The 27,008-nt window shown below is 34.6% G+C and overlaps 2 protein-coding genes across 4 annotated transcripts in view; both read right to left on the bottom strand.

The window, feature by feature from the left end:
* The window catches only part of LOC109046835 (slit homolog 1 protein-like), a 32,528-nt gene extending 22,400 nt beyond the window's left edge, over positions 1-10,128 (bottom strand). Inside the window, exons 1-4 of one of the 2 annotated variants that reach the window (XM_042749355.1) lie at positions 9,498-10,128; positions 3,390-3,461; positions 3,022-3,093; positions 1,580-1,651 (exon numbers count right to left, since the gene is read on the bottom strand). In XM_042749355.1, the coding sequence (XP_042605289.1) occupies positions 1,580-1,651; positions 3,022-3,093; positions 3,390-3,461; positions 9,498-9,667 (386 nt within the window). In that variant the 5' untranslated portion in view covers positions 9,668-10,128. The remainder of the gene's footprint in view (positions 1-1,579; positions 1,652-3,021; positions 3,094-3,389; positions 3,462-9,497) is intronic. The other variant, XM_042749356.1, reaches the window with a different exon arrangement.
* Positions 10,129-13,104: 2,976 nt separating this feature from the next.
* On the bottom strand, positions 13,105-26,706 carry arhgap19 (Rho GTPase activating protein 19). 2 transcript variants are annotated; one of them, XM_042749272.1, is made up of 12 exons: positions 26,603-26,706; positions 23,718-23,992; positions 22,415-22,466; positions 22,355-22,383; positions 20,666-20,875; positions 19,944-20,170; positions 18,706-18,792; positions 17,857-17,922; positions 17,604-17,780; positions 16,585-16,683; positions 15,354-15,459; positions 13,105-14,757 (listed from the first exon to the last, which is right to left on the bottom strand). In XM_042749272.1, the coding sequence occupies exons 1-11, from the start codon at positions 26,644-26,646 to the stop codon at positions 15,364-15,366; spliced, it is 1,362 nt and encodes a 453-aa protein (XP_042605206.1). In that variant the 5' UTR covers positions 26,647-26,706; the 3' UTR covers positions 13,105-14,757; positions 15,354-15,363. The 2 variants fall into 2 exon arrangements, with proteins under 2 accessions (XP_042605206.1, XP_042605207.1); XM_042749273.1 differs by lacking the exons at positions 22,355-22,383; positions 22,415-22,466.
* Positions 26,707-27,008: the final 302 nt, after the last annotated feature.

Here is a 27,008-nt window from a genome sequence, read left to right as displayed (position 1 = left end):
GGGCCAACAGTTATACACAGAAGCAGTTACGGGAGCATGACGTATGGGGTCAGCGTTGCGCATGCACTTGTGAGTCTCTTGAAAACCAACATTTGTTTACAGGATCAAAGGAAGCAAAGATTCCTTACTTTGGCAAAGGAAAACCAGTCTCCTATTGGCTTGTATTGAAATCATCCGACATTCTTCTTTACAAATCCTCGCTTTGTACTTCTAATTAGTGACCGTTGTTTTGTTTTGATCTCTATGCTGCGTTTCCACGTATGTCACTTCTGAACAGTACATGCGCAAAGAAGAACTCATATGTCATCTGCCCAGTACTGCTTCCATTTACAACAGTGAGCGCAAGCTAGTTTAAAGTGATTATTACATTTTGAATATGGATATTTTCTTACAGAAACGCAATGATTCGCTACAGGAGGCCTTGTTCACCCCCTGGAGCCATGTGAGACACTTTTTTTATGGATGGGTGCTTTTTATTTAACTTCTTTTGCCAGCCCCTCAGAGGACCTCAGATGATGCTAACCCAGAGACAACATACAGAACTACCACATTTTGCTATAAGTTTGATTGCATAATTGCAGTTAATAGTGTTAATCGTCTGTTTGTTTACGTCTTTTTATTGATTTTTCTGAACATTTCTGCTATATGCACATGAACTGACAATCACCACTGATAAGCTACTACTAAATATTGTAGAAACTTAATTTTCTGTAAAGTTGCTTTGTAATGATTTGTATCGTAAAAAGCGCTATACAAATAAACTTGAATTGAATTGAATTCTTTTGGACTGAAGCACTGCACCCGCTGACTGAAATGATAGATCTTGGAATAACCAGGACAATTTTTAATATAACTCCAACTGGATTCGTCTAAAAGAAGAAAGTCATATACACCTAGGATGCCTCGGAGGTTAGTAAAACACAGCCTAATTTTCATTTTTGGGTGAACTAACCCTTTAAGTTGTACGGGTATATTTGTTACAATAGGCAAAAATACATTTTATGGATCAAAATGATAGATTTTTCTTTTATGCCAAAAATCATTAGGATATTAAGTACATATCATGTTCCATGAAGATATTTTGTAATTATATCAAAAATACATTTTCTGATTAGTAATATGAACTACTAAGTAATTCATTTGGACAACTTTAAATGTGATTTTCTCAGTATTTAGATTTTTTTGCACATTCAGGTTCCAGATTTTCAAATAGCTGTGTCTCGGTCCTATCCTAACAAACCATACATCAATGGAAAGCTTATTTATTCAGCTTCCAGGTGATGTATAAATCTCGAACAATCTTGAAAAATTGACACTTAAGACTGGTTTTGTGGTCCAGGGTCAAATATTTTCTTAGTGCTAAAAACTCTTAATCTAACCACAGCTAACTAACCTAAGCACTTATTAAAATGTGATTGTTTAGGAAGTCACTACGCAAGGTGTTTTAGCACAAATTCATTGGTAGAAGCTGGTCAAATTAGCCAGATGCTAATGTTATTGTCATGTTTTTGCCTGAGAATGGGTGGTTTCATCTCAACAAGCATTTCCTGATGTTTTTGATAAGGAAGCAGTAACTCACAATCTGGAGAGAGCAGGATTTTTCAGGAACAGGAGCTCTGGGAGTTGCTGGAGACGGTTTCGGTTGAGACGCCTGCGGGAAGCACAAAGACATGCGGCTCACAATTAAACCCAGTTTGAAGATTACTTACTAACTGTCCCTACATGCTATAGCTTTTAAAGATTTTTTTTCTTTTCTAGTTTCTAGCTAGTTACACAAATTGTAATTTTGCCTGTATTTGTCAACCCTGTTACCAAAATGATTGCTATTGCAAAGTTATTAAAATTCTAACATTTTCTTAATTTGTGGTAAACCAGAAGCCAACAGTTGGACTCAAACTAGCTTAATTTAGATGTTTTCAACCCTATTGCCCATTCCGCTGAGATGCCCGAGGGGAGCACATAGACATACATCTCAGGAAACCCAATTTAGGATTAAAGGATTAGGATTAAAATTATATAAAACATAAATAAATGCAATTAATTTGAAAAGTCAAAATGATCCCAAAGAAAAACCATGCTACTATATTGGATTCCAGGCACAGTGCTAAAGCATCCATGATTTTTTTTGTGAAATCTGGATTTTTTATTAGGTTGCAGGAACATATTAAAAACATGTAAAAGGGAAAGTTAAGGTTAATTTCAAAATGACTATGATTAATTTTACACATCCAGCTTTGGGGACTCTGGGACCCCAGATATTAAGAATGCAGTCAATTTAAACAGAACCTGAGGGTTAAATGCTTTAAATATTATATTAAACCTATAAATCCTACTGTATCATTTTTGATATGCAACTGTCTAAGTCAACTTTGATAGATATGTACATGCATTTTATGCATTTCTATAATGTTATGTCAAGACCTCATTGAATTACATTACAAGCTATCAGAAATTCATCTTTCTTTTTGTCCATATAAATATCAGCATCTTCACCAAATTGCATATTTTGCTCAGTTTGATCCTCTGAATAAAAAATTAGGGTTTTTGAGCTCCATATTCTCATATCATACAATACGAGCCATAAAAGCCTGATCCATCAAATATGATATACTTTCTAACTGTCCCAACATGCTGTAGCTTTCAAGGAAATAATTTTGTGCCAGTTTCTAATTACGTACACAAATTTTAGTCAACCCTGTTACCATAGTAATCGTGAATGTAAAGTTATTTAAGAAAAGTACCTAACAAATATTTTCTTAATTTATGGTAAACTAGGTACAAGACAACATTTGGTCCAAACTAGCTTAAGATATTTTCAAACCTGTTACCAATTGTGATAAATAGAGACCGAGATAGAGAGACTTTTGTTTTTTGATTTTGTCTAAAGGTTTAATAAACTGTTCCATTTCAAAAGAGTAGCTTTTTCTTACTAACATTTCATATGTCAGGTTTTATAGTGTTAAAGCCTTTGAAAAAGAATACTGTATAGTAGAAAAAATTAATATGTATCTCTAAACTCACAGTCTGTCCAACTCCTTCAGATCATTGAAGGCTCCCCTGTCAATAGTGACGATCTGGTTATCCATGAGGTGCCTGTATAGATTGATAGAGTATTGCACAGTGAAAGTTAAAAAGAAACCAGCATTCAACACAAAGTGGAGAATAGCGAGTGTGAAGAACAGCCACACATTCCAACCTCTAACAGCTTACAAACTGTACTTAAAATACAATAAAACTGATTGCTTGTTAATTGTTGTTCACATGCCAAAATGTGCTCTTGTCTGTTGTTGTGTCATATATAAATGTGTATTTAAATGTCAGAATCTCTCTATATTACAAAATACAACAAACATAAGATTGATGTGAAAAAATAAATTAATAAAGCTCACAAAATTCGGAGGTGCTTCAGGCCAGCGAAGTCATCCTTACCAATATGTGTGAGGTTGTTTGAGTTCAAGTCCCTTTAAAAGCAAGAAGAAAGAGGAATTGGTAGTTAAATATTAACTGAAATGTATTGCTATTTTTCTTAAAATAACTATCTCAATGGGTTAATAAATAACTGCAATTAAAGCCGTGAAGTGTCTTTACAACGTGCTTACAATTTTGTTCCACTTTCTAAATTTGTACACAAATTGCAGAGTTCACTGTACTTGTCAACTCTGTTACCAAAGTTTTTGATATTGCAATGTTATTTAAGAAAAGAACCTAACAAATATTTTCTATATTTTCAATAATTTATGCTAGCTACAAGCCAATATTTCACTCCAAACTACCCTATTTTAGATATTTCCAACCCTGTTATCCATTCTGATATTATATTATATTATATTATATTATATTATATTATATTATAATACTTACTCATATTTTTTTGAACACATTCATATTTACTGTGGCTTGGACAGATGACAGAAAATATGACATGGTAAGAGGAAAAAAAATGCATTAATGGGTATGAAAGAGGTGGACAAGGTGAGGCTTAAATAAGTGTAGATTTTTGATAATTCAGTTTGCGTATTTTAAAATGAAGTACTGATGAAAGAAAAGTCATCTTGTATATCTTATTAATTTTTTCAATAGTCTGACCCTGACAGACATGAGATTAATGTAGACACGTTTTGGACATCAGCACACATCCCTGAATAAACTGAAACCAAAGAAATAAAATCCATAAAGACCATACTTTGCACATGCAAAGGAGGGTTACATTCATTGTTAAGAGGTTAACACTGACAGGCTGCCCCTTTTGTAGTGGAAATATATATTTGCACACACATGTAGACTAGTGTCACTTGGGACACGGGCTGTAATGGCACTATTGTGGAAAAGAGCCCAGGTGTGACCAATCAGGGTAGTGAATGAGGTGACTCCTTTAATCCTTTAATTAGTCCAGCATCTGCGGCTAACACTGGGACCATTAACATGGAAAATTGGCCACAAAAGCAGCTTGATCTCTTCATCTGCTATACATCCCTACAGTTTCCTTGAGAGCTTATAAAAAGAAGCTAATAGCTTGTCACAGATATATACATAACCAGAAGACCTTCATTTCCATCAGCACAGTTGTATGGCATTAAAGAGTAATATATAATTCATGCAGGTAATCTCCAGAAAATATATTAGCAAAACAATAATTAATTTTTACAAAAAGAAATTAACATATTTTTAAACATATTCTCAGCAGAGGTAACCTTTGGGGTGGTTTATTTTAGACTTTTTTTTTTCCCCGGGGAACCAAGGTTGAACAGATTGAATTATTTACACATTTTGTTTACCAGGGCTAACTAACAATATAATATAAATATTAAGAACCTTTTAAGTAATTTTCATGGTCTGAAGGTCATTTGTTCCAAATATGGAGAAGATCAAAGTTTCATCATGGTGGAAAATCTAGTCAAAGGGAGTCTTGGTGGAGAATGCAGGGGAAACTTTTTTTAAAATAAAAAATAAAAATGAAACATTCTTTAAAATAATGATATCCAGGAAATTACATCAGTTTGAAGTTTTAAAGTCAAGTCAAGTCAAGTCAAGTCACCAATATTTATACAGCGCTTTTTACAATGCAGATTGTGTCAAAGCAGCTTTACAGTATTATACACCATGGCAGAAAGGCAAGTACATAAAGTCATTGTATTTTCTCAGTTTTTACACAAATTGTTGCATTAACTGCATCAAGTTCAACCCTGTTACCCAAGTTGCTGACCAAAAATAAACAAACAAGAAACCAAGATCAACAAGTAATAGATTAATTTAGGCTACATTTTCAATCCTGTTACTTGGAGCTCTATTACCCGTTCTGGCATATACATAAACACAGGAGAGCTGTAATGGTAGAAATGTTGGGATGACTCTAAGGCTCTGGTCAGATGGGGGGAACAGCCATATTAGTATTCCCCCAGAAAATGATTTTGAGGGGAGCCAATAGTTAATCTGTCCAGCGGCCCCAGAAACCCTAGAGACACACAGAGTTACCTAAGATATACTTCAGATTAAGCCTGGACAGTTTATATTCAACATAAATTGTATTTATTGTACTTTATTTTTGTAGAAACCAACATCTAGCCTCAGAATAATGAAGATCTACTAAATGACAAATTAATTTAGCCTACATTTTCAACCCTGTACCTTGCAAAGTTAACAACCTTTCTCTATCAGCACCCCTACATAAGCACCTAGACACCTTCAGAGTTCAGCCCTTAAAAATCATCCATCCCATCAACCTGTGTACACATTTTACACAGAGCATATATTTAATTTATTGGACTATATTTTTATAGAAACCAGGACTATATTGGACTATATTTTGTAGAAGCAAACACCTGGTCCCAAACTAGCTAAGATCTACTAAGTGACAGATTAATTTAGGCTACATTTTCAACCCTGTTACTCATTCTGGCACATGCACCTATGCACCTTCAGAGTTCGACCCCTACCAATCACTTCTGATTCGATGTCTTATGAACAGCTAGGCTTACAATGAACACTTTTACAGAACATTTGAGACAAGAGATATCCTACACCAGAAATTTAATATGATCATCTAATCAATCAGTTTACATTTAGTTTCAATTCTTTTCATTTAAAAGACAGAAACAGCCTGTACACAGATATCCTGTCCGTTCTCAACTCTATTATTGGCCAGTGATATCATGTTGAGCCGTTTGAGCACTGCAGCCCTCAGCAGCCTTTTGCCCTCCTTCACGACCCCCCGCCTACCCCCAGTCAACTCAAATAACGGCACCTCCGCAGCTCCATTCTTTACCACTGCAGGGGCAAAGCTCAGGGGACGATGGGGGATATTATTTGGCTAGTGCAGTCTCCTTGATAAATGACTCTCTTTGCTGCACATCCACTAAGGATTGTCCTCCTCATTATAGAGCTGCTTGCTGTTATCAATATTGCTTTCACTGCTAATTGTTCAACAGGGTTGAACACATTGAACCTCATCTAAATGCATTTTCATTGTTCATTGCGGCACTTTCCTGAATTGTTTGTTGGTACTAAAACATCATTCCTGTTGAGGAAAAGTCCTAGCCTTAAGCTCGAGACACACTGCATGATTTTCAGCTGTCCCAGACGAAAGATTGGCATCTACGATAATTTTCTGATAGTGTCAGAAATTCAGCATGATTATCACGCAGCGTGTTTGCTGCTACGACCCACGTTTACTGACTAGCCAATAAAGATGTTATGTGAAATCAACGTGATATGGAGATAAAACATAAAACTGCTATAGAATTATTAAATAAATAACTTTCTCTCATTGTAGCCTAAGATTCAATAGGTGTCATCATCATACAGTCTGCATACATGTCGAATCAAAGTTTATTAGATCCATGTCGCACAGTTTGATTGAATGATCTTAAAAGATTGTGAAAATCGTGCAGGGTGTAGAAAGCTTTAAGGTCTGGTCACACTTACAGTCAAGGGTCAAATCCAGTCATCTCAATTAGATTCCCAGTGATTGGGAATTTTGTTTTTAGGGCCAAAGATATCCTTACGTGGATTTCGCAACGGGTTCAAGCTGGTCACATGGTTTTGCCCCAATGATCAACAGAAGGTTGCCTGGTTTGAAAATGACTTCTGTGTGAGTTCAGTTTCATACATCGCTACACCACTGACAATAGACAATGGACCTTGTTTGCCGCAAAATTTCCCTGAGCGCAACTTTATGCTTAGAATTAGCGATGTCCGATCTTTTTAAATAATCTGTGTCTGATTCACAAAACCAGCCTGAATGATTTGTTAATGAATGGGACTGAGTCGTCTTGTCAGTTCAACTTTGTGAGTCAATAATTCAAAGGCAGCGGTTAACAGAGTTATCATAGGACTTGGAGTACAGCGCACAAGTCATTTGGACTACTTTTATAATACTTTAAGTGAATAGTTTACCAAAAAAATTAAATTCTGTCATTATTTACATACCATGTTTGGTGTTCAAAACCTGTATGTTTATTTTATGAATTGAGACCTTCATAAAGACATAAAAGAAGCGTAAAAGTAATCCTGCATGTCACGTGACTTATTGCCAGTGGGGTTTGATGACACTCACGCATCACTATATTTGATTTGGGGCTCTGAATACATGAGTTGATGAATGTTTTGATTTGATTTGTGAATGAACTTCTTAAGTTTGTTGTATTCTAAAGATTTGGATGTAACCACTTGAGGTGTATGGATTACTTTTCCGGAACCATTTTGAAGTGTAAAACTTTCGGGCTCCATTGACTTTCATTGTGTCTACAGAAACATCTGAGAGATCCTTCAAACATTTGCGCAGAAGAAAGCAAGTCAAACAGGTTTGGCACTACATGACAGAGTCTTCATTTCTGAGTGAACCAATCATTCAAGTGCAAGATCTGCAGTATGAGGCACTGCTCTATAACACAGCAATCTTAGTAAACAAACATATGATACATCTCAGTATGATCTGAAAGCGTGCTCGAGGAGGATGATAACTGGAATTACACCCTCTGAATCAATGGACATTATGTCCTGTAGTATCGGTTACATTTGTCATCTCTTGAGCTGCACAGAGGGTTTGATGGACATGCTCTGAGAGCTCTGACATGAGATACTCCAACCTCTGAGACACAAACATGCTCATATACAGAGCCAGTGCATAATTTAAAGGCCGACACTGTAAACAAAACCAGAACACAACAATTGTGCCGTCCTTTCTCTAAGTTAAATATTACTGACACATCTATCTATCTTTCTATCTATCCAATTATCTATCTGTCTATCTATCTATCTGTCTATCTATCATGTGTAACTGACATAATTTCTGTAAATTAGTTTATCTCAATGTAAACACACTGAACTCTTTCAGCACATCAGACAAAAGTCACTGTTTATCGGGATTTAAAAGATTGGGTTTAGTTTTGCACATGCAGACAAGATTAATAAGGGATTTTATCATGCTAACACACACATAGCTAAATATTGCACTAAATAGCTATATTTTTAAACTGGTAATGTACTGATATTAAAAATTTAACCAATACCGATAAGCCGATAATTATTTTCATGTTATTGCCAGTGTTAATATTACTTATGTTCTATAATAGTACTAATTAATATTTTTATTATTTATTTTTTTATTTTCAGTTTACATTTAAAATGCATTTATATTTAGCCTTAATTCGTTTTTTATTTCAGCTTTCATTTTAGTACCTGTAGTACTTCGACTTCAACTTATTATATTTCAGTTAGTTGCCAAGTTTTTTCATTTAATATATTTTACTTTATTTCACTTTTATTTTATTTACAGAAAATGATTTTGAATAGTTTTCATTAGCAATATCTTACAATCAGTTATATCTCATGAATGGCCAGTACTAAATCTTTATGTTTGTACATAAATACAGCTGTGTACATAAATTAAGAATTTAAGTAAATAATAATAAATACACACATATATATATATATATATATATATATATATATATATATATATATATATATATATATATATATATATATATATATAAAATCACAAAATTATAAAGTACAGTATGAAAAAATGGATATTCGTTTTTAGATTTGTTAATGGCAAATTAAATATAACCAATATCAACTGAACTGATACCGATAACCACAAAAATCTAAAATATGTGCTGATAATCAATATGGCACTGATATATTGTACATTCCTCATTATAATATTTGTCCCACATAGCCACAACAAAAAAAAAAAAAAAAAAAAAAAAAAAAAAATATTTAAAAAACAAATAAACAACAAGAAATAATCTTCCGTAGGTTTTTTTCACATTTTAACTCAAAACATTCCTGATGTTGCCAAATACACCTTTTGGAGCAAATTAGATCTAAAATATCACTAGATTCAAGTTGTAAGCATCAAGCTCATAAAATATATCATGTTACAGAAAAAAAAGGAGTTAAGTGTCAACCGACGCCATTCACAGATGCACAATCATGCACATACATTAGAGTGACGTACAGTGACACACGTGCAATCAGCAGATGATACTCACAGTCGCTCTGTGTTCTTTGGTATATTTCGTGGCACGTTTTTGAAGGCAAGTCCATGGCAGTCCACAGTGGTGCCTGTGCAGGAGCAGTGAGGAGGACACGCTCCAGACTGACCCGCCAGGAGAAGGGCGCTCAACAAACCCCAAATCCACAAATCACAGCTGGGAAGCATCAGCTCAGCGTTCAGACAGCCAGTCCTGACCAAAACCTCTACTGCAGCTGCGAACACCCAAACATAAACTACAGGACAGGTATCGGTTCTTAAAACACTCAAAATGTGAAAAACAAAGAGTGAAAGTAAAGCTAACAGAACACAGATCCCTCAGGAATAACAGCACTTGTTATTTTCTCCTCTCCAGGCTGTTTTTTGTCTGGTCTTTGTGCGGTGCTTGTCTTTCTACAGTGGTTCCCTTTCTCTCACTCTCTTTTTCTTCTTCCTTTCCTCCAGGGTAGAGCTCTGGGGGAAAAAAAAGACAGACTCGTACAATCTCCCACATGCGTCCTCCCTTATTCACATATAGGAATCATCCATCAAAGGATCTACAATCACTGCTTCTGACTCCTCCCAGTCAATATTACACCCTCCAACGGTTTCTAACGGTCACACACAAACACACACACACACACACACAGAGTCACAGTAATGGGAGTCCTGCAGATGCCCATGGTCCTGCTCTCTCTCCTCTGGGTAATTACACTCTCTGTCTGGGGTCTGGAGGAGGACGAGGGAGGAAGAGGAGGCTGTACAAACACAATAACTGAGCATTTATGTGCACGCAAGTATGACTTTGCAGAAGTGTATGTGTAGGGAAAAATTATAGAATGTGTTATTTACAAAAACATCGATAGTAGGCATTTTAATAACCTTAAAATAATATTTTATAAAATGATTTTGTAAACAAAGTCTTTACTAAGCACATACTGTAAACTCTTAGGAAATACGCTGGTTTAATAATTTATTTAGTGTAACATGGACATTTCTCAGTTCACACCATATAGGCAACTTACCCAATCAAACCATGGAACAATATAAACTAGGCCATGCAAGCACACAAAAATAAATAATTCAAAATTAAAGTATATTAATTAGTGATTATATATTGGCCAATTTTATATAATAAAATTAATTAAGAAATTGGTAAATTATGCAAATTGTATATATATCTTGATGCACCAACTCCAGCTTCAGTCCACTCCTTGTGAAGCTCTCCCAAGTGTTTGAACCGGCTTTGCTTGACAGTATTCTCAAGCTTGCAGTCATCCCTGTTGCTTGTGCACCTTTTCTTACCCATTTAATTTTTTTTTCCAGTCAACTCTGCATTTAATATGCTTTGATACAGCACTCTGTGAACAGCCAGCCCTTTCAGTTTTGACCCTCTGTGTCTTACTCTTTGTGGAGGGTGTCAGTGATTGTCTTCTGGACCATTGCCAAATCACCAGTCTTCCCCATGGTTGTGGTTTCAAAGACCAAGAGATACCCGTAATTTATTCTGTAGGGATGACCATTTAATGAAACTCAAATGTAAATATTCTAATATTTTGAGAGACTGGATTTTTTACTGTCATGAGCTGTAAGCTCTTATCATCAAAATTAAAACAAAAAAATTTTAATGTTTAACTTTACATATAATGAATCTAGAATATATGAAAATTTTCAGTTTTGAAATGAGTTACAGAAAAAATTAACTTTTTCAAGATATTAAATTTTTTTGAGATGCACCTGTATATATATATATATATATATATATATATATATATGATATATATATATATAATATATATATATATATATATACACATATACACACACACACACACACTATATATATGATATACAAAAAAAAATATATATATATATATATATATATACACACACACACATACAGTCATGGTCAGAATTATTGGCACCCTTGGTAAATATGATCAAAGAAGGCTGTGAAAATAAATCTGCATTGTTAATCATTTTGATCTTTTATTTAAAAAAAAATCACAAATATCTAACCTTTCATTGAATTAAAACAATTGAAAATGGGGAAAAAAATCTCATGACATAAATGTTTTTCTCTAATACACATTGGACAAAATTATTGGTACCCCTAGAAATTCTTATGAGTGAAATATCTGTGAAGCATAGTCCCAGTCATATTTACAATTTTGAGTATTCCAGGGTGATTATGAACATGAAATTATCCACCCACGGCTTCCTGTTTCACAGGAATATAAATAGGAGGGAAAACAAAGCCCAAATTCCCTTAATCATCCATCACAATGAGAAAACCCAAAGAATATATTTCTGACAAATTAGAAAGTGACTTTTAGAAAAGAGCTAGAGCAGTGAAAATCAGGGCAATAATTAAGAATTTCCAACCAACCGAAAATGTAACAAAACTGCCTGGAAGAGGACGTGTGTCTATATCGTCCAAATGTGCGGTGAGAAGGAGAGTTTGAATAGCTAAAGACTCTCCAAGGGTCACAGCTGGAGAACTGCAGAAAGTAGTTTTGTCTCAGGGTCAGAAAACCAAAAAAAAAAAAAAAAAATCAAACAGCACCTACACCACATGTTGTTTGGGAGAGTTTCAAGAGAAAAAAAAATAAAAATCAAGAAATGAAAATGCTCTCATCCAAAAACAAACTAAAGCATATTCAGTTATCAGCCATGACTGGAACTTTAAATGGGACTGGTCAGATGAAACTAAAAAATGAGCTTTTTAGCAGCAAACACTCAAGATGGGTTTGGTGAACACAGAGAAAAAAAAGTACCCCATGTGTACAATGAAATATACTGCTGTATTTTTGATGTTGTGGGCCTATATTTCTGCTGGAGGTCCTGGACATCTTGTTTAGACACTTGGCATCATGGATTCTATCAAATACCAACCGATAAAAAAATCAATAAGTGACTGACTCTGTTAGAAATCTTATAATGGGACACTTTTGAATCTTCCAACTGTACAATAACCCAAACACAAACCTCAAAAACAACACAGAAATGGGTCACTTGGAGGCCAAATGGAGGTTTCAAAAAGCACTGAACAAAAGGATGCCGTTAATTGTGTCCAATGTGTACTAGAGAAAAACATTTATGTCACAATGATATTTCCCCCCATTTTAAATTCTTATTCTCCAATGAAAGGTTAGATTTTTGTGAATTTTTTAAATAAAATATCAAAACGACTAACAATGCAGATTTATTTTCACAGCCTCCTTTGATCATTTTTACCAAGGGTGCCAATAATTCTGATCACGACTGTATATACATAAATACATAACATGGATTTTTTTTTTTTTTAAGATACTTGTTTTACATGCTCAATTGTAGTTACTTTGAAGTATTTAAAAAAAAATTTTTTTATTTAGTCATGACCAGCCTACAATCAGGACACCCTGACAAGTTGACAAGCCTGCATCTGTAGTCCAACTGCAAGTATAGACGAATCTCTGCCAGCGGACAAGGGGAATCTTTTTCTAACGACTTACAGTACATGTGTGATTATTATCAACACAGGTCAATGCGCCGAGCGCGGAGGGATATCAGCAGTGCGGCAGCGCACTCTAGTGGACATCAACACAAGAGACAGTCAGAATACAGATCAACAAACGAGGAGCAGGTCAGCTGGTAAAGGTTTTAATAAAAAAATGAAACACACAGAAGCGCTCGTTGTACTACAGCAGATCAAGTACAAATACAAATGTTTCACAGATCAAATATAAAAAGATGTTAAAAAAAAACCCTTTAGTTCCAAGTACTGTAACATTTAAAAAAAAAGGAAAATATACAATGAGTTCCCCAATTTGTTACATCACATCTTTTCCAACATATAAGAGCATCCCCAATCTCCACACGTACCATCTGTACACACACACACAAATACATAAAACATCCCAATTAACAACTGCCACAATGCTAATACACGTTTGCAGATAGCACCCATATCTAAACTTGAAAAACTTTAGGAATGTAGCTCTTCTTCTTAGATTAAAACACTTCACCAATCGCTGATTATTGTGGAAGTGTATTTGAACTTGTGGAATGCAAAGTCCACCGTTAACAAGCCCTTTTACACTTGAAAACTTGCATGCTTATTTACTGATGTGAAAGACGTTTTATTTAATATTTCCAGTTGTTAAACACGTTAACCACCCACCCCTTTTTCAACACTGCAGGCTTAAAATATAGATTTAGAAAGACTACATTTGAGTCAAGGCATTAAAACTGGAGAGAGAAAAAAAAAGGAAAAAGCAATTCATCAGTCGAGGGACTCAAACACATATGAAAGAGCTATATATGAAGACAATGAAAGGAAGTGACATCACAGCGTCCTCCAGAAACATGAAAAACACGCACTCAGCTTTGAGCAAGGATCAAAGCCAAACCTGCATTGAGAGCAACTCCTTCCACAACATCCTTTAATACCCACTCGAGTTCACACAAACACTGACATCCCAACCTCTGCCCCTTCACCCCTCTCACCTGTAACATACGAAAACCTCCGAAACACCTCGCCGAGACCCTCGACACGCACCCGAAACCCTTACAAATAAACCGAACCGCGCCGCTGCTTTGTGCACTTCTCAATACGAAAACACACAATAATCGTACGCTGAAATCTATTTTTATACAAAAATACATGAACCTATTTGACTTAGTGGTTAAATTACACAGAAACTTCAGTCGGCTGATGATTTGGGCCAGAAAAGCGACATCAAGTTTTGAAAAATAAAAAAAATAAAACTCACATTTGTCACAAAATACCATATTTTGAACGTTCACAGTGTTATTAAGACAATATATATGTAAACAAACACTGGTTTATATTCTCACAGATCTCTAAATGACAGTGATACACTTTTGTGAGTAAATGTTGTCTATCGTTCCCTTAAAATCTGATTTCAGCATGAACTGAGTGACTGATGTGAGATGCGTACGGCCCAGGTATCAGCACACGCACATATATTTATACATATATACACTGGCAATATGAGCGAGCCGAGCGAGTTAATCTTATCATGGGTCAGTCTGAAAAGCCCAGTGTAACTGACAAGTGGTTTACCCATTAAACCTGACCTAACAGTTTAAAACTATACAGCAAATAAAAAAAAATTCACATTAAAATGAAAATTAGTCTCAACATTTAGTATGTTAAAACAGCACAGAATATAAAGAAATAAATAATTAAAATAAAAACAGTCTCCTCTGGTCGTCTAGACGAGTGAAGTCTTCTATTCGGGCAGAATTCACAATATAGACAAGCACAGGCCACGCTGGAAAAGAAGCAGAGATTTACACATTGAGCCTTGTTCAACTGCATTTAAAAAGACATTACAATGACATTTAAAACCAATTCATGCTTTTGAAATAAATTTTATCACACTTTCAAAACAAATAAGACTAAACATAAAACCAAAGCAAAACAAATGAAATTAAAAAAAGAAAGGAAAAAAAAAACATTAAAACATTTTGTGTTTGTTAAACTACAAACACAAAAACACACACACACACACACACAAAGAAAACAAAAAGAAAGAAATGAAATACCAAAAGAAATAAAAAATGAAATAAAAACCAAAAAAAACAATGAAAAGCAAAATAAATAAACAACAAACAAACCCAAACAAAACAATAAAAGCAAAAAAACAAAATGCATTAAAACAAAAACACAAAGCAAAAAAAATAATAATGAAATCAAAACAAAAACACCAACACGAAAGCAAAGAAAGTCAAATAAATACAAAGTAAAAGACAAAACAAAAATAGCAAAGAAAACAACATAAAACAAGTGAGACAAAAGCGAATCAAAGCCACTAAATGAAGATGAGTAGCTGATGGCAAGCACTGTGGTCAGGAAGCTGCTGCTGACCTGATGTTGTTCAGCTCGCTGGATCACGGATGATGTTCTCCTTCCCCGGAGGAGACACGTGCCGCCCCCTCCTGTCTGCGCCGGGCTGACTCCCCAAAACCTTCTTCTGCATTCAAGCACAGCAACACTCACAGTCTATACATGCACTCGTTCAAACACTGACCAACAAACACAGAACACTCCACACTTGGTTATTGTTTTAATAACCTAAAGAGAAGCTTCCCAGAATGTTCCGCACAGGTTACTTTCAGGTTTAAATTTATAACCTAGAGCAGTGGTTCTCAAACTGGGGTACGTGAGGTGACGGAGGGGGTACGCCAACAAAATGCTCAGCTTTGGCATTCCTTTAACTCTTCCCAGCAAAATGTAGCTTCTACTATAATAACAAGAAAATGGGAGTGCTACAAACACTCATTTATTGAATAATTACTGTTAATTAATATACATTCAAGAGTAAATATTATGATTTCAGAGAGATCTGACACGTCTAATTGAGGAGAACATGATATTAACTGAGAAGTTTTCGTTTGAGCTTAGGAGAACGTTCCGGGAACATTCCAGGAATGTAAACAGAACATTCAGAACATTACAACAACCTAGGAACCTTCTAGGAATGTAAACAGAACATTCAGATTAGGAGAACGTTCCGGGTTCCAGAGAACGTTCTGGGAACCTTCTAGGAATGTAAACAGAACATTCAGATTAGGAGAATGTTCCGGGAACCTTCTAGGAATGTAAACAGAACATTCAGATTAGGAGAACGTTCCGGGTTCCAGAGAACGTTCTGGGAACCTTCTAGGAACGTAAACAGAACATTCAGATTAGGAGAATGTTCCGGGAACCTTCTAGGAATGTAAACAGAACATTCAGATTAGGAGAATGTTCCGGGAACCTTCTAGGAACGTAAACAGAACATTCAGATTAGGAGAACGTTCCGGGAACATTCCAGGAATGTAAACAGAACATTCAGATTAGGAGAACGTTCCGGGAACATTCCAGGAACGTAAACAGAACATTCAGATTAGGAGAACGTTCTGAGAACATTCTATTTACGTTAAGAAAACGTTCCTGGCTAACCACAAGGGAACGTTCTGGGAAGCAGAAGTTGTTAGCTGGGTGAACTGTTACAGCTGCACTTGGAGAGAGAGATGCCTTTAATGACGTCTGTGAACGTCACAGAGGTGAGAGTCGTGGATGTGGTTTGATTAGAGCAGAGACAGAGAGATCTGACCTTGATGAGTCCGCCGAAGGAGCGCGAGCGCGCGTGTTTTTTACTGGTCGGAGTTGTGCTCTCGCTCACAGGAGTGCTGGGACTCGACTGCTTGCCGAGCTGAAACCACACAACAAACACACATTACTGCAAAACTCAGAGACCACAATAACAGAATGAAAGTGCCACACTTTTAAATACACTTTTAAATGAATCACAAAATAAATAAAGCAAAAACGCACACTAATAGCATTTTTAAAAAGAGATCTGCTGCCTTTAGTATCATATTATTATGTTAATAATGCATATTGCAATAGTCTCAACAGCAAGTTATGAATATTTTCTCTAATTACAGATTAAATAGCATGTAGTGTAGTGTCAGTACTACTACTACTAATATATATATATATATATATATAAAAAATCGACGCAAAATGTAGGGGTCTGTTGTAAATAGTATATTAATTTAAAAAAAAGTTGGGTTTAAAAAAAAAAAAAATGTAATTATTGTAAAAATGTATGGTAACATAATAACAAAAAGCCAAATAAAGGGGTCTGTTCTCATTTGTATAAATAATATTAATAACAATAATAATAACAATAATAACAATAATAATAATAATAATAATAATAATATGCACAATTTATTTTGTTGGGTTAAAAACAAAATTATTGTAAAAATGTCAAGTAAGTTAATATAATAAAAAACAGTTATGATATGGTGATGATTATAATAATATTTATCGCAGTAGTGTCATTAATAGTAAGAGGAGGATGCATGATTTTTGATTTTTTGTTTTCAATAATGGCAAAATAATTATAGGGGAAATTAAAGTTACAAATAATACTAATATATTATAATATATATAAAACAATAATGATAATATAATAAACAGATTCTTATTTTATTTATATTAAACTATAGGTGAAAATGTAGAAAAACAACGTCAAAGGTCTGCTGCTATTACTAATAATAAGAGGGTTTGTGTTTACGCTGACTGAACTCATGAAGCGCACGCAGTGTGCTCTCTATCTCTCACCTGTCGGATGAGTTTTTTCTTCTTGGCGGAGTTTGGCATGTGATCGGTGACGTGTCGGCAGAGCTCTCGGAGCGCCTCTTCTGTGTGACTGTCCGGGTCTAAGCTCACTGGCGCTCCGCTCCTCTTACACGCCGACACGAACGGAGAGCCCCCGACCGACAGCAGCTCCAGATCATCCTGACAGCACACACAACAGCATCAGCACGCTCAAGAACAAGTCAATCCATCAAGAATAAACACAAGCACCGCTCACCTTGGAGTGGATCATCCTGGTGTTCGCGAACTGAAGTCTGGCGTGTTCCCTCAGATACGCCGGCGCTCACAAAAGACAAAACAGATCTGACTCACGCCGTTTATTGCTAAATAAAACCATTACTAATCACTTTTGTGACCTGAAATAAATTAAATATTTGATGGAAAAAAAAAGATAAAACCTGAGATGAAAATGGAAATTAGAAATGTTTCCTTTGAAGATAACTGAAATATGTTTGAGTTGAAGTACTAAAACTACTCTACTACAAAATACTGCCGAAATTAAAACAAAGCTAAATACAAATAAAACAACTTATAAAAATGACAAAAGCACACACTAAAATTACTCAAACTGAAATAAAAATAAATTAAAGTTAAACAGATTTGTTTTACTCATAAAATGACAAAAAGCTAAATTAGAAATGTTTCTTTGGCAAGTAACTGAAATAAATGAACAAATAACATTAAAATACTAAAATTACTAAACCTAAAGCTGGAATAAAATTAAGCTAAACATAAATATTAGAAAAATGACAAAAGCACATAAAATTAGAAATGTTTTCTTGGGAAGTAATTGAAAAGAAAAAACATTTAAGTATTAAAATTACTAAAACTAAAGCTGAAATAATAATAAACTAAAGCTATATATGACAAAATTAAAATGAAAACTGAAAATATAGAAATGAAGTCTAATTTAAAATATTGATAAATACTATAAAAGCTTATATATAATACTAAAAGAACGCAGTGACATGTTACTATGATGTTATTTTCTGTCCTATCAGTTATGTGACAATAAATGCTAAAGTAAAAAAAGCTGCATTTGTGGAAGGTGTGGTGGGAAAAGTACCCGAAAGATCTTCTGTGAGTGTTTGATGAGAAACGCCATGCCGCTGTTCAGTTTCTTCAGGTTCTCCTGAAGGTCACTGGCATTCATCTGAAGAAAGCAGCACATCACACCTGAACCAGGGGTATTACAACCAACTAAAACAATTAAAACCATAAAAAACATGATTTATATTACTGGAAATTCACCTAAATGAGCTTTTACTTCAGCTAGTTAAAAGTTAGTTCAGCAGCATGTTGTATTATCATTTAGCTTTAGGGATGCACCGAACGTTCAGCATCGGCAGCCGAAATGAATAAAAATTACTAGAATAAGCATAAAGACTGAATAGATTTTACCGAACAATAACGTGACGTGATCAAATAGAGGCACGCACTAATGCAGCTAATATGTCGGCATTTAAAACTGTCCAAAAAAGTTGAACAATTACAAGCACAAACAGACAGCGCGAGACTGTTTAGTGCTGCATCACACGTCTTTGAGTGCTTGTTGTTTTTCACTGTATGATGATTGAAATCGTGGAATGGCCTTAAACGTTAAGTAAATCTAAGCTGAAACAGTGATACTCATCAGTCACTCAGTTACATTTTTATTATTTTTTTTAAATAAAATAAGAAAAAACTATAATAATTAAAACAGCTCTATTAATACATTTATTACAACACTCACACATAGTGTTCAAATTGTAATCTGTAATATTTTCTAATGTATTAAAAGAGGTCTCTTCTGCTCAGCAAAGCTGCTTTTATTTGTACAGTAAAAAATACACGCCTGATGCAAGAAGGGGGTCTCAAAAATGACCAAAAAATACTATTTTACAAACTATTAATTTTAAGTTAAATTGTGCTTTGTTGGTATAATGTCTGCGAGGATGTTAAAAATGTTAAATGTTTTTAAATTGTCGTTCTGTAATTGACTTTTTCTTTGAAAAGCACGACAAATCAGTAAAAAGCATATTTTGGCTATTTCATTTATGCAATGGTGAAAAACAATGTGCTGTGTTCGGCAAATGTGTTTCGGCTTCGGTCAAGAATTTTAATTCTGGTGCATCTCTATTTAGCTTAACTTGATGTAAATAACTAAAACTGAAATAAAAATTCATAAAAGTGAAAAAAAAGACAAAAATGCACAGAAAAACTAAAATGACAATGAAAATCTAAGAACAAAACCTATTAGTAAAAACAATCCTCTTCTCTGAAAGACAACCGGTCTAATGATATAAAGAGAAAGAAGCGGCGTACGTTCTTGGGCCAGATGACGTGCGGGGCGAACATGAGCGCCAGGTTGTGCGCGGACATCTTGTTCTTGTCCTGCTGTTTGGCGGTGTGGTAGAGCAGGTCCAGCAGCAGCTTGAGCAGCGCTCTGTTAGCGGTGGGCAGCAGCATCAGCAGCAGCTGCAGCGCCTCGATCTGACGCTCCTTATCCGGCAGACTCGTCTTGTTGCCTTGATCGTCAAACAGGCTCAGCTCTGCACAGACAGACAGTGATTATAAAATAACGAAAAAAATAAATTCCTTTTGAATGACAAAAACTGACATTCTCGTCAACAACATTTCACCAACGAAAATGAGATAACAAAAAAAAATAGTTTTGAATGACAAACACTATGATGAAAATCTATCGACATTTTCGTCAACGAATAAAAACAAAAAAAATGTTATGGAGGGATGATTTGGGAAGAGATTAGGTGTGATATGAACTGTATCATAGCCTACTGATGTATCAGGTGGGACACAAGCTAACATAAACTTGCTGCACGTCTCACAAAACGTTCAAAAATGTGGATATCTGGGAGTAAGAGAAGAGCAGACATATGGGTAAATTTAACGACAAAAGAGAAACTCAATTCAGTCTGGTTTTCTGAGAGCAGACAGTGAAGCCAAAACCAAATGTCATTTTAGTCAGAAGACCACGACGAAGACTAAATGAGAGCTTGGTGTGAGGTGTGAGTGCTCTGCCGGACCTGTGATCTTCAGGTGAGCGTGCAGGTGCCGCTGGGTCAGCAGGGGCTCGGGCAGCTCCCCCAGGAAGCTCTTGAGGAGCGTGGCCACGTCGTTGGGATGGAAGTCCCCGGAGGAGAAGTCGATGTCGGCGCCGCTGTTGAGCTGCTCTCTCAGCGTCTGCTGTCTCAGGCTGTTCCCGGGGACCCGAAACAGACCCTCCACATGCAGGTCTGCAGGACAGCAACCAGCTCTTCACTTTATTATTCATTCAACAAATGCTTAATATTTTATGGCCACATTCAGTTTGGCAAAATCCAGTCATTTCAACACAAATCCAGGCAGTCAGGAAATTCGAGTAATCACAAAAATATTATTATCATACTGTATTATACTGTTAATAATAAAATAATAATGAAATTAAATTAAATATGTGATTTTTTTTTTAAATAATCACAAATTATAGCAAAATTGTATGGCAAATAGAATTAAAAAAACCACCTCAAGAGGAGTCTGTTGTTTAAAAACACAGGAAAACAATCAGTCATGCTCTCACTTCATGGTTTACTTTGCATAAATCAATGTTATTATTTTTAAAACAGAAAAAGTGTTGAATTTTATAATTATAATTTTTGCAAGCAAAATCCAGTCAATGCAACAGAAATCCATGCAATCTGGAAAGTACAAAAAATAAAGCATTGTGCAATTGTCCTCTGTAACTCGAGAATCGAGAAAGCTAGCTACTCATTTTAATCTCTAGTGACTTTCAATGTGAGCTACATTAAAAGGCTTAGTTTTCAGTAATGAACCTTTTTTTGACTGCGACTTCAAGAGGCTGCAAAGATTTACATTTAACAGCTTAAAGCCGTTGGTGTTGTCTTTTTTGCAATATATATTTATATATATATATTAATAACTCGTTTATTTTGAGTCTTTGTGAAGCCGCGCGGTCCTCGCCGTTGTCAAACGATGACGCAAATCCTTCAGTTTTCCACACTTCAAACAGCTGAAAACACAGTAGAGAGCAGACAGGAAGCAAGGGTATATATTTTAGAGAAAGAGGGGGGTAAACAGAGATAAATCGTTTGTTGTGAAAAGTCGTAGTGCGACTGGACGAGAGCCGCGGGATTCAAACTTATGCAAATTGGACTCATCCCTCTGAAAAACACAATGCCATTATGGGTGGATTGTGTCGCTGTAATATTTTATTTTTAAAAGGTCCACACTGCCCCCGGAAAGGCTATCAGCACTGGACTGACGCAAAGCCTTCATTTTCAAACTTCTAACAGCCACCCTCCTTTCTCTTGGTTTGTTAAAATAGTCAGGTATAGGTAAAAGGTTCTTAAACAAGAATAAATATGTGTTTGTTTACTGTAAGACCACTCGCTGCATTCCTCTCTCGTCTTTCTCAGTGAAGAATTAGCCAGATATACTGAAAAGGCGTGGCTTGTCAGTGAAATAACTTCATGTATTTTTCATGGCCGATATTTCAAACTGAACTGGAATATGCATTCCTGTAGGAGGCGCAATTTTCCCAAATAATGGGAGTCTTCAGATGCTGACTTAATAAAAAAAAATTAAACTGTAAGCATTTTCTATAGTCCCCAGGCAGGTGTCATTACAAAGTCCCTAAGGACGTTTGGAAAACCTTTCAGAATAATATAATAGCTATAAAAAAATTAAATAAAATAAAAAAATACTTAAAAACTCACTTTTGCTGAGGTACACAATGAGTTGATATATCTGCTTCCTTCCTCACAATGAGTTGATATATCTGGGCTATTCCTTCCTCCGTGAGAGGCATGCCGAACACAACACATTTGTCTGGAAAACAAAACATGCAAATCAGTTAAGAATTAAACAAATTTTTCAATAATAATGTGTTTTTTAACTAAATTATTAAATTTGATGTTATTACTATAACTTTCTAAAGACTGGGTTTCATTGACAGCCTTAGTTCATAAATATATTTTTCATATACATTTGCAAATAATACATTTTAATTCATTACAATTACAGAAGGATTTGGTTGAATAAATTAAATAAACATAATGAAATTATTAAATACACCATGAAATATTGGAATAAATACATTTTGTAAATTGTAACTTGTCTTTAAAAAAAAAACAAGTTAAATATACCTTGAAGTAAAATGTAGCAGACAACATACAACAATTATATTAAATATATAAATACTTATTGTATATAAAAAATGTATTATGAACAAATATTCATGCAAAAGGCCTATTTTTATATGGTAAGGCGTTTTTCACATCATTTTTACACTACTGGTCACACTACTGCTCACCAAGGCTACACTAATAAAAAAATAAAAAAAATACAGTAAAAATTGTGAAATATTATTAACATTTAAAATAGCTGTTGTCTATGTGAGTATATTGTTATAATGTAATTTATTTCTGTGATGCACAGCTGTATTTTCAGCATCATTACTCCAGTCTTCAGTGTCACATGATCTTCAGAAATCAGTATAATATGACGATTTGCTGCTCAAGAAGCATTTCTGATATTATTCTTATTATCAATGTTGGAAACAGTTGCGCTGCTTCATTTTTATGGGAACCCTGATATATTTTTCTTTCATGAACACTACAAAAAGTTCAAAAGAACAGCCTTTCTTACAACTGAATTAATTCCATATCAGTGCCTTCATTTAATTGGGAACCAAATACTGTTAGTCACACAGAGAACCCAATCAGATCCTGACTTGTTTTCACCCATTACTGTCGACTGCAATGAATCTAGAGCCGGACAGTCGATAGCCAAACCCTGCGGCAGGAAACTAATTCGAATAGCAATCGGTTAACTTCAGAGAACTTCCTAAAACAGACGACGTAATTCTCACACTGAAAGTTATTCAATAGTTTTTGTCAATAGCGTCTGAAATCTTCCCACAGAAGAATCACCGGAGTCTCAAAGGCGTATCGACAACAGACTGGCTGTAGATTTGTAGGAAGCATGAGGAAGAATTAATGCCCACTGCAGGATCAAACAGAAACAGAATACACAGTCAACGGAAAATGGCTTCAATTAAAAAATAAAAACCCTTCTGACCTTTGCGCTTGAGGAAGTTGAACGAGCGGAAGAAGCCTCCGGCCGCTGTGCCGTTGGGCGTCTTGGGCTCCTCGTCTAGTAACTGTGAGAATTCAGCCCCCGGGAGGTCGATGAGCCGCGTGATGTTGCTCAGCACCAGCTCGGTGAAGGCCTCGGGCCGCTCGTGACGCAGCTTCTCCACGAAGAAGTCAGGGTTGAAGATGATGGGCTGCCGGCCGTCCCCACTGCCGCCCGTTTCTGACTCCTGACTGATCACCACATTGCACACCGTGCCCCTGCGAACACACAGATATCATGACATCACGCTGCTTTTATTGTTTATCTACCCATCAAATCATTAAAAAAAAAAACATTAAGCACACAATGACTTAAAAACAACTGATCTATGATGAGAACTTTTTCATTTTTTGAACAACAATTAACTTTTATATTTTTGTGAGGGGCATAAAGTAAAAATGTCAGGGCGACACAACCGTACTTTCATCACAGTACAGAAAAATAATTAAAAGAATTAAATTATTGAAAAAAAAAACTAAGTAATTTTGCATTATTTTTTCTTAACAAATATATATATATATATATATATATATATATATATATATATAATATATATATATATATACATAAACAAAACTTCTTCACTTCATGAAAATCTTTGATTAATATAACTTGCACACACACAAAAAAAACATGCAAAAACAAAACAGGAATTTCAGGAAATGTGAATCAAGGGCAATAAACCTCTTAAAACATCCAATAACTCAAATAAACTAAGCCAAGGTTAGTTCAGGTTTAAAATGTCATTTGGTGCGACTCAAAAACATAATATTTATTCATTAATAATAATCTAATACAAGATATTTGTGGGGAAAAAAAACTAAGTTATTTTTTTTTACTTGATGGTTACACCACATGACATCAAACTGAAACATTACATTGAGTCATTTAACAGATGCTTTTATCCAAAGCGACTTACAAATGAGGACAACAGAAGCAATCAAAATCAACAAAAGAGCAATGATATGCAAGTGCTATAACAAGTTTTTTTAATTATTTAAATAAAAAGAAAACAGACAGAAAAAGAATAGTGCAAACTAGTGTTAGAGGCTGTTTTTGCTTTTGTTAATTGTATAATAAATAAAAAGAAAACAAATAGATAGAATACAAAAAGATAAGAGAAGCTAGTGTTAGTTTATATATAAATATATATATATATATATATATATATATAATATATAGATATATATATATATATATATATATATAAAACAAGCAGTTAGTAAATGAATTAATAAATAATTAAAAGAATTAAATTATTGAAAAAAACATTAAGTAATTTTGCATTATCTTTTATTAACAGATATATATAAACAAAACTTCTTCACTTTTCATGAAAATCTTTGATTAATATAACTTGTCATGTGGTGAAACCATCATCATGCAAAAACAAAACAGGAAATGTCAGGAAATGTGAATCAAGGGCAATAAACCTCTTAAAACATCCAATAATTCAAATAAACTAAGCCAAGGTTAGTTCAGGTTTAAAATGTCATGTGGTGCGACTCAAAAACATCATATTTATTCATTAATAATCTAATCCACGATATTTGTGAAAAAACACTTTTCAAAGAAAAAAAAAAGTTATTTCTTGTTACTTTTTACTTGATGGTTACACCACATGACATCAAACTGAAACATTACATTTACATTTAGCCATTTAACAGATGCTTTTATCCAAAGCGACTTACAAATGAGGACAACAGAAGCAATCAAAATCAACAAAAGAGCAATGATATACAAGTGCTATAACAAGTTTTTTAATTATTTAAATAAAAAGAAAACAGACAGAAAAAGAATAGTGCAAACTAGTGTTAGAGGCTGTTTTTGCTTTTGTTAATTGTATAACAAATAAAAAGAAAACAAATAGATAGAATACAAAAAGATAAGAGAAGCTAGTGTTAGTTTATATATAAAACAAGCAGTTATTAAATTAATTGAGTGTAAGTCTAAAAGTCGAACATTGCATTTTAAATGTATGTAAAACGGTATACATTTTTTATACCATATGATACAAATACTACATTTGTAATTTGACTCGGCATGAGATTTTTCCTTTTCTTTTGAAGGCCATAAACTGTAAATTCATGCATTTATTGTCATTTTATCCAGCAAAGACAGTTACGGAAGCCTTATATTATTAGGATATTTTTGCATGCTCATTTAATATATTCAGCTCTCAACATAATACAAAATAATCATTTCCCAGAGAATAATAAGTTGTTTTGTTTTCAGTGCAATTCTTCAAGGAAGGTTAATTTCTAATAACCTGGCAGTGTGTTTAAAACTGATTTCTCCTGTTCTTTTGAAGGCCATAAACTGTAAATGCACATATAAATCCAACAAAGACAGTGATGGCCACGAATGAAGAAAAGTGTGCTTAAAACTACTTTAGAATCGCTCCAGAGAAAGTACAGAACAGAAATGATTATGTGTTATAAAGTATATTGAACATTTCCAAACATCAGAGAATGAATCAATCCGATTACTGGTAACAGCAAGAAGATGAAACGCGATGAAAACACGTAACGTTAAGAAGCTTGTCACTTGGTTTCACTCTTATTTTGATGGCACAGATAGTAAGTTACAGATAGTACTCTGATATTTATCATGTTTTGAAAGATTTTACATTATTTTTCTACAGTTCTCTAAAGAATAGCAAGTATTACTGTGGTACTGCGCGTTTATGCCCATCCACAGTTACCGCGATATTTCTACCTCACCGCTTCCGTCCAACAGCGTCTTTGCAGTTATTCAAAAGTGCACATATGTTACTGTATTTCAGACTATTCGTGTTTGACTAACATTTGTAAATAAATAATCGTTACCTTCTGTTTTGTTTATTTACATCGGTGTCTTTCTCCGCGGCCATCTTTCATCTTCAGTTTGAATCCGCCGCTGCCGAGGCGTTAACCGCTGCTTAATCATGATTGGACAGTGGAGGGAAAGTGGGCGTGGCTATGGGGCCAGGCGGGTTTGCTGAGTCCTGATTGGTCTATTCAAATATTTCAGAGATACACAGATCTGGGAACAGCCGTGAAGACGTCTAGGTTGATTATATTAAGAAAAGTTTAATATTAATTTAAATTTACATATTAGTATTTATTTTTGTTTCATTGTTGCTAAAGTGTTAACACTGAGTGTTGTCTATATTTAGAAAATAACCGTAATGGCAAAATAAATATTCATCTAGCTCATTGTGCTATGATCCACGTGGATTTATACTTTATTATG

The sequence above is a fragment of the Cyprinus carpio genome, chromosome B22 (assembly GCF_018340385.1).
Source record: "Cyprinus carpio isolate SPL01 chromosome B22, ASM1834038v1, whole genome shotgun sequence".
Lineage (NCBI taxonomy): Eukaryota > Metazoa > Chordata > Actinopteri > Cypriniformes > Cyprinidae > Cyprinus > Cyprinus carpio.
This window is presented reverse-complemented; position numbering and strand designations above follow the sequence as displayed.